The sequence below is a fragment of the Mytilus galloprovincialis genome, chromosome 3 (assembly GCF_965363235.1).
Source record: "Mytilus galloprovincialis chromosome 3, xbMytGall1.hap1.1, whole genome shotgun sequence".
NCBI classification, from domain to species: Eukaryota; Metazoa; Mollusca; class Bivalvia; order Mytilida; family Mytilidae; genus Mytilus; species Mytilus galloprovincialis.
In genome coordinates this window covers 50,147,514-50,156,998 of record NC_134840.1, presented here as the reverse complement: position 1 = coordinate 50,156,998, position 9,485 = coordinate 50,147,514, and the positions used below count along the sequence as shown (strand labels likewise).

Below are 9,485 nucleotides of genomic sequence, written 5' to 3'. Positions count from 1 at the left end.
ATCTTCATGGTTCATTAATAAATATCATGTTTCTTTTGAGCTGATTTTACACTATGTACATAAGTAATTCTCATTTTTTGTAATTTCCTATGTCCCACTAGACATCATTTCCCGTTTCCACGGCATAATTATTTGACTTTCACATGTCACCCTTACAAAAAATCAGCAATCCAGCGTCACGCTTAGATCCCAATGAGACCCACTAGAGGTATAGGGGACGATTGAGATCTCACAAAGCATGCTCCAACCCAGAGTGCCACATTTTTGTTCAAGTTTTTTTCCCTGAGATGTCCAGCATTTGTGGCTGGTGTTGTCCAAGATGTTTTATAACTCCCATTAGCCTTTTAATGCATTATTATCAAATCAAGTTTAGCAGTAACAAACTATATATTGATATTAAAATGAGACCACACACAGTAAGTATACTTAGTATTTGTATTGTCTATGACCTTGAATTTAGAATAAAACAAAGTGTCTAACATATAAGGACAAGTGTGAAAAAAAGTGATTTGGAGACTATACATGTACAGTATGTCAAAGAAACAGCAACCCAATGACACAGACAACCAAGAGTATTCAGGATAATAAAATAATAGATCATATTAAAACAGTTACAAATTATAATACTGTAGCTAGACATTTGGGTGCTTTTCAACCTTCAAATCAATAGCATAGATTTAGACACATTGGATCTTTCCAATATATACCAACTGAACAGACAATCATAATTGTAACCAACTTAGTGTAAACTATATCACAAATAACAAATCAATATATTTAAGCACGAAGAATAAAAGTCTGATTAATTGAATGAAGGGTCTGTAACACTGCACAAAATCATCAGACAGGAACAAAATTCAAACTTGGTCATGATAAAACTATACCAAATACCAAATATTAATCCAATATAAGACAAGGAGAAAAAAGAAAAAAAAGTATGGACTGACATACAGATGGACTCAGTTAAAACCGAAAGTCCTCTGACTTTTTCAGTAGGGGATTAATAATTTGAAAGTAAAGTCCAAATGACAAAAGACCATGACTTCAGGGTGGGGCCAAATAATCTTCATGAAAATCAGATGAACTAATGCTCATACAACTGAATACCAAGGACAAGTCTTGCTTTTTAAATCCTTCAAGAGGAGACAAAAGATGGACAAACAATAAGGATGAAATAAAAATAAATTCAAGATTTCTAAATCTGTATTTTGTATAAAATATAGTATACCGACAGTTCTATAAAGCATGTTAACAATGATAAGTGGTGGGTCTTCCTAATCTAAATGAAATGTACAACCCACTGTTTGTTCTCAACAACATAACCTATACTTAATAAAACTTCAACAATCATACATACTATATATATTACAATACAATTTGTACAACAATATATATTTTTTTTGCAGAAATTACCAGGATTTCTCATTCTTAGCAGTGCCATGATATTCTTCCATCAAAATAAGATTTAGGGGCTCAAGGATTGTTCACTATCATGACAATTCCCCGTTAATAAAAAGAAACACATAAATTTACATTGAAGCTCCCTCCTTTCTTTAAATATTTAAAATTAATACAAAACTGTACAGGAAATGAAAATACAAAACTGTCCCAAAGTGAATAATCTTAAGACCGGATTTATCAGTCCTCGTCCTTCAATATAAATCTAATAAAAAAAAGTGTAAAATTGTATTAGATATTTAGTTTGTTTTCATAATTTTGTGGTGAAAAATAAATGATGGGTATCCAAAAGGTTTTGACTCTAAGGCCTTACAAATAATAGAAATATTCATTAAGATTTGTAATCTTGAAAAGATAAAAAAAGTGATTTGTTTTGACTTTTACATGAATTTCCGAAATATCAAGATATGAAAAACCATGTAAATTTATAACGGATTGTTTTTTTTTATAGACAGAGTTAAACTGTTCTAATGGTTCGTATATGGTCTTTATATTAACAAATCTGAACAATTTGAAAATAAAAAAAAAATACATGTATTTTCACACAAGAAAAGAGTATCAGTAGCTTTTTTTATGATTTTTGTGACTCTATTAAGATCTATTAAGGTGGTACATTTTTTGATGAGCAATGTCTTAAACTTAAATAAGATATAAATAGACATTTTTAAAAATAAAAATAAAAGTTTTAGTCAAATTAGGGGAAAATAGCACTTGTAAAGTACCTTGTTCATCTGACAAAACCTTGTCAAGTTCATTGCATAAAACCCAGTCCGATAAGCATTTAAAAAAAATTATATGAGGAATTTTTTGCTTTTTCTTGTAGCAAATTAGTTTTGTTTTCCATAATAGGAAAAGCTCTTATAAAAAAAAATCAAACTATAATTCAAGTCAAAATCCTAATTCATGAATCATATTTTTTTTACCACAAGCATAATTTGTTAATTAATTTATAAAATACAATTATATTGATTGTACAAATCTGTAATATGCTGCCATTGACAGTATAAAGCTTCGTTTGTGATACATGAATAGCAATATATATAGAATTTTATATTATGACCTTTCAAGAAAGAGAAGAGGTTCATTGAATTTTTACACAGAACTTTACAAATTAAATGTAAAACAGTATGATGAGTAGCTTATAAAAGATCATACTCTAGTGTGTCAATAAATTAAGAGTTGTCATGATTAGTAATGAAAAATGAATACTGATTGAAAGTTCCTAAATGTTAAAAATATGATCAAAATATGTAATACCAGTATTATTTAGAATATTCAGATTGTAATATTTCTAGAGAGCATTTTTTTTCTCCTTCATGTTAAAAAATCAACTGTTGAATAATAGTTTTAATGCTTCTTCACAAAATTGAATCAGTTGCTAAAATTACAGATTTGCGCATAGCAATTAAATTTTAAAATGATTGATATTGTTACTTGCAGGTGTTTTTATGGCCTGCAACAAAGTTGTCGGTACCATATAGTTTTACCCTTGTCCGTAATTCTGTAATTCCGAAATTCCGTCATTTCGTCATTCCGCAAAAAACCATTAAGGAGTTTTTTTCTAAACACCTTCAGATATTGGCCTGATTTTTGGTATGTAAGTTTTCTCGAAATTACAGGCTTTAGACTTTGATAAACTGTTGAAAATCACAGTTATACAGATTTTTTTCCTAAATGCTTTCAGATATCGGGATGATTTTTGGCATGTGAGTTAACCAAGATGATTTACAGATCATGTTCAAGTTTTGTTCTGCATGGTTAAATTTTGCCAAAATTACGGGCTATGGACTTTGATAAATTGTTTAAAATCTCAGTTATATGGACCTTTTTTCTAAATGCTTTCAGATATTGGTCTGATTTTTGGTATGTGAGCTAATCATGATTAGTTACAGATCAAATTTAAGTTTCGTTCCGCTCCGCTAATTTTGGCCCGAATAAAGGGTTTACAACTTTGAAAATTGTTGAAAATCAGTTATATGGACATTTTTCTATACACCTCCAGATTTAGAGCTGATTTTTAATATGTGAGACAACCACCATTTTTGTTATCCACATGTGTTATTGAAATTGCAGATTTTATAAATTTTTGAGACAGGGCCATTCGTGTCACTTTGACACATCTAGTTTTATTATAAATTCATGGAAAACATAATTATACAACAGTTTACAAATGTGCTTACTGAACATTTCGATTTCAAATAAATTTTCATCTTTGCACTGCAAAAGAAGTTTTCTGCTCAAATACCACATTAAAAAGAGGCTCTTAGAAGCCTGAATCATTCACTTGTCAAAAATATAAATAATAGGCAAAAACTCTCAACTTGGAAAAAATCTTCTTTTAGAAGTTGTGAGTCAATAGTGTCTCTTATATGCTGATAATGTTTTTCTTTTCAAAGTTTATACTTATCTATTATAGTTTTTTCAAGTTAATAGGTAAAATTGTATATTTGTCAAAAAAAATCATTAAAGGGCAATAACTCCTTTGAGAAGTCATCCAATATTTCGAACATAGGAATGGAGAGGATTTTTTGAGTCTTGAATTGCTGATCATTTTTGCTGTATACACTTTTACAGTTTCTACTGATCTATTACAGTAATAGGCAAAAACATGTATATTAGTAAAAAATTGTCTTTAAGCCAATGAAATTCGTTCAATAGTTTCAAAAGAGATCTTTGAAAAAGTTTACGAAGATGACAACCATGGACGACAAGTGACGGCAATTGTCTCACATGGCCACTTGAGCAAGTGAGCTAAAAAAGTTTGTTCAAATTATTTCCTTATGTGTGATGCTTACAATTGTCACTACCATATTTTTGTGAATGAAAATGTGACATATTATTGATAATATCAGATTAAAAATTGAACTGTAATGTTAAAAATGGACTATAGATGTAGAAATGTGGAGAAGTAAATACCAGTAAGTTATAACTCAAGCCATTATATTTCTATATGTACATGTAATAAAAAAGAACCAATTGGCAACACTGTGTCATAGGCTAGAGACAGCGATAAAAATATCTTTTTGTACACAAATATATAAAAATATTTGACTACAACAGCAAACAAAGATAAATACAATACATTTTATTGTCATTTACACCATTAAAGACTTACATCTAAAATACTGGATAAAATTAGTCATATCTGTAGCACTTCCTCAATTGTAAAATAGAAATAAACATAAACCAAACATCACCAAAAATAATATTGGGATATGATTAATGAAGTAATTAGAACACTACTCTTATGATACAAAAAACAAATCATTTCCAAGACTCATTCAACATTCAATTTTTGTTGAAGGACATACTTTTTCTTTATTCAGCATGTGTAGGACAGTTTCTACCTTTTTTCGTTGCATTGATGCCATACTTGTCAATGTTTATATCCTATGTTTTTAAGTTTCATACAATTTAAACAATGTACTTGTTGTGTACCTCCTGGGTCACAAATAAAGACAAAATGTATTGTAAAATAATCACATGATTCCCTGTTAATGTGAATCTGACTTAATAAAATTGTTTTTTTCATTGTTATACATTCTTTGGTTGTATTAGTGTAACTAAACATTCTTAAGTCAAAGTAATATTTTTAAATGAAAATAATTTAACTAGCTTGTGCCAAAAATCCATTATCAGTGTTGAAGTACATAATCAATCTTACTGATACGTAAAATTGTGTCATCAATTAAATGAAAAGTTACTGCTTTTCATATAAATCCTCAACAAGAAATAGTTTTATTATTCAAATGAATTTGTTGGAAGGCAAAAGAGAAATTTACTTGAGACATTAGAAAGGTATTGCATTTGTTTTTGATTCAGGGAATGTAATTCCCAGTGTTTGTTTCTTTAACAGAGAAATGTGGGAAATAAAATAAAATTCAACCTAATGGAATTCTTTTTGCAACAAAACAGATTTTGAAAAATTTATATTTAAAATATTTTGAAACATCATTAAAAGAATAAGTAAGTAATTTATAGTAATTTATTGAAATTATACACTAGGTTGAAAAACATGAACATACACAAACAGACTTTAAGCGCTTCTATAATTTTATTTTATATATCTAGTAAAAAACATCTGAGGAATTTGAAATGTAAAATGTTTCCTACATGACAAAAAATTTAATTTAAGAGAAATAATAGTTTGCTGCAATTGCTGGGCAGAATTGAATAGACTTTTATGGTATAAAAGGTACCATTGAATTATCTTCTTTTAAGATCCCATAATTGGAATGTTACATTAATCTTGCTAAAAAAGGTTAATATTGCAAACAAATCTTTGCTCTTTCTCGTATATGATCTTGAAAAAACTAACATCTCATAACCTAATACTACTACAGGAATATGAATTATGATGGTAAGAAATGAAATAAAAAGGACCCCCAAAAAAGTCTATATTTTGGGGTTTAATTTATACTGTAAATTCATCACAAAGTGTTTTTTCTAACTGTACTTATCTATTTATCAATCTAATAAATAGGTGTATACTTAAAAAGAGAGCAATTAAACAATCCCCCACAAAAAAAGACCTCAAGATACATATACATGTATTATTATTTATACAAATTGAATGTTTTGTCCAATTACGCCAAAATTATCACAATGGAGAACATGTTTGGCATTTAGTCTTTGATGTCAGATACATTTATTATAATACAACAATATTGCTGCTAGATTTTCTTAGGTGTGTAATAACATTACAAAATATCCCTTATACTGTGGATTAATTATTTTTTTTTGTGGAATACCAACTTTTGTGGATAACACTGTGAATTTAAATATTCCACTAAGTAGAAGATTTCTAGAGGATTGTATGCAGACATTTCAAAACCAGAAAATCAAACATCCACATTTTTTTTTCTCAATTAACAAAACTGGTACCCAAGAAAATCAGTCAATCCACAGATCATGATATAGCATGTTAGTTGAGGCTAGGATGCAAAATACAAATTTAAATCACCCTCTTTTTAAGCGTTCATTGATAAATAATTAATGATAACAGTTATACAATACTGAAAGACATGATATATCTACACAATAGAGACAACCTCATTTCTATTATTGCATTTCATATGTGCTAGAAAATTTCCCCATCATTTACATGTGATTGGAGGTAGCTTTCTCCCATACCAGCTCTTGATCCGTGGTATGAGAATTGTTCAAAGTAAGGAAGTTCACTTTCCTCTGCTATGGAACTGAGCTCTACGTGACTTTCTTTAGAGTTAGGTGTCAAGGACAGAGGAACCTGGGCAAACTCATCAGGTATGTATTTTGTGTCATAGTCATTTTTGACGTCAGGCTTCCAAGGTGGTGTTATCTGAAATTAAAAAAATAAAGGAGTACAATCTAAAATCATTTGTTACATAACATGACAATAGCCGACTTTTCATAGGTAAATACAGGAAATGTCATTTCAATTGGTAAAGACAGGAAATTTCATTTCAATTGGTAAAGACAGGAAATTTCATTTTCATAGGTAAAGACAGTAAATTTCATTTTCATAGGTAAAGACAGGAAATTTCATTTCAATTGGTTATCTTTTATAATGGTAAGTTCGATTAATATTAAGATCAGTATTTTTTTTAATCACGGATATAAATATATTTACATATCTGATTACATTCTACACATTTTGTTAAAATAACCCTACCTGTTTTTTGGAAAAAATGCAATATAAAAGGTTACAGTTGGAAAAATTGAACAAGCATGTTAGTAAAACCTTCAAAAATGACAATTGAACAACAATTGTCAACAAAAATGTCCTTGGTGGTATTGATTGTTGTCAATTTTATTCTGTTTGCGACATATTCTACTAAATGAAAAATGTTATTACAGAAAAAGTTAAAAAAATATCTTGTTGTCACAGTACATCCCTAGAAATTCAAATTTGGTTATAATCCTATAATATAGGTTCCAAAGTTTTCATCTGGAAACCTCCTTTCTACATTGATTTTGCGTCAAATTTTAGTATTTGGACATATTACCTCTTTATAGATAGGGATCTTCCTCTAGTTATATGAGTCATTATCTATAAAACCAATACATCTGTTGTGGGGTCCATAAGTAACCCTTTATAAGGTGAAAGTTCTATTCCTATGAAATGTACCTTTTTCCCTCCTTGTTAGAAATAAAAATTTGACCAATGAAAACATGATTTTTTACTTGAAGAGTGAAGAAACCAACATTACGTTAAGAAACCAACAATAAATCCATGATATAATCTTCAATGTTTCAACTGGTCCTGTAAAATTATAAAACCAACACTCAACAAATTCATTCCTCACTTGAATAAACAAGGAAACAACTGACAAATATAATTTAAACAAGTGAAATTCCTAATAGGTTTCAATAGAAGTAACAGCATACCAATAACCTTCCTTTCGCCTCTCTAGCACTTATTCTTACTTGTCTAAGAGCAATCAATTCCATTTATTATACCTTACATAATTTACAAACAATTCTATTGGGTAACACCTTATCAGGTGACATGGAATAATTCGGTTAATTTTCATTTGATTGCAAGGAAGGACGAATAACCCTAAAAATTTACACCAGCGTAAAATAACCCTTTTATTCACCAGCGAACAACCTTTTCAGTTCTTTGATTTGCACTCGAGTTATCTTCCATGAAAATGACTTCACAGACGTAAAAAAACAAAAAGGCAGCGTTCACAGTACACTTGAAGCCAATCAAGAGACAAGGAAATAATGCTTTAGGCATGAATAGAGTGCCAGCAGCTGATGATATATTTTATAAACGGTCCTTTTTAGGGCCATCAATATTTTACAAAAAGATTCTACCTTTGTTATACATTCATTGACATTCAAGAAAATCTAGAATACAAATTTAATTTCTGAAAATGTTTGCTTGCATTTCACTGTTTGTTATGTAAAGAATATAGTAAGTATTAAAAAGTCCCTTCCACTGCTAGTGTGGTATAATATAACTATTAGAATTGATCAATATCCATAATTGTCAACCCTTAAAAGTTATTTCACTTCGGGCTGCGCCCTCATTGAAATAACCTTCTCGTGTTGACAATTTTGGATATTCACCTTTTCAATGGGCCATAATTGTATATTATTTTTTATTTAGACATGACAATTCAAATTACATTTCCTAAGGACATTGTTGCTGTAAAAACATTTGTTCTAACAGCACTGATTTAGAACTGGTTCCGGACATTTCTGTTATATATAAATTTCAAAACAATTCTACAAGAAATGTTTGCTTGAAGAACTTACAAAGCAATTTTCCATAACATTTATATCTTCAAGGGGCATAACTCCTTTAAAAATGGTTCAATGGCATTGCTTTTTCAACTTTTGAAAGACATTGCTGATTAAATTTCCTACAAATCTGGCTAGAATTGTACACTTTAGACCTTACCATCATTCCATACACCAAATATAGTAGACATATTGCATAACAGTATAAGAAATAGTTATCAAAGGTACCAGGATTTAGTACGCCAGACGCGTGTTTCGTCTACATAAGACTCATCAGTGACGCTCATATCAAAACAGACCAAAACACAAAAACTTAAATATAACCACTGAACCATGAAAATAAGGTCAAGGTCAGATGACACCTGCAAGTTGGATATGTACACATTAGTCCTTTCATACACCAAATATACTAGACCTGTTGCATATATTATCTGATATATATACTTAACCACCAAAACTTAACCTTGTTAATTGATCCATAAAAAGTTGTCAAGGTCAAGTGAAACTGTGTGACTGGCATGTGGACCTTGCAAGGTACGCACATACCAAATATAGTTATCCTATTAACACAACCAACAAGAATGTGTCCATAGTACAGGGATGCCCCAATCGCACTATCATTTTTTATATTTTGTAGACCGTGAAATTGGGGTCAAACTCTAATTTGGCACTAAAATTAGAAAGATCATATCATAAGGAATATGTGTACTAAAAGTTTCAAGTTGATAGGACTTCAACTTCATAAAAAACTACCTTGACCAAAAACTTTAACATGAAGCGGGACAGATGGACAA

At 29.8% G+C, this 9,485-nt stretch overlaps 1 protein-coding gene across 1 annotated transcript in view; it reads right to left on the bottom strand.

Annotated features, from left to right (window-relative positions):
* Positions 1–1,185: 1,185 nt before the first annotated feature.
* LOC143068225 (RAC serine/threonine-protein kinase-like) overlaps positions 1,186–9,485 on the bottom strand; it is a 49,900-nt gene continuing 41,600 nt past the window's right edge. The window contains exon 11 of the mRNA XM_076242118.1: positions 1,186–6,778. Coding sequence (XP_076098233.1) covers positions 6,539–6,778 — 240 coding nt within the window. The 3' untranslated portion in view covers positions 1,186–6,538. The remainder of the gene's footprint in view (positions 6,779–9,485) is intronic.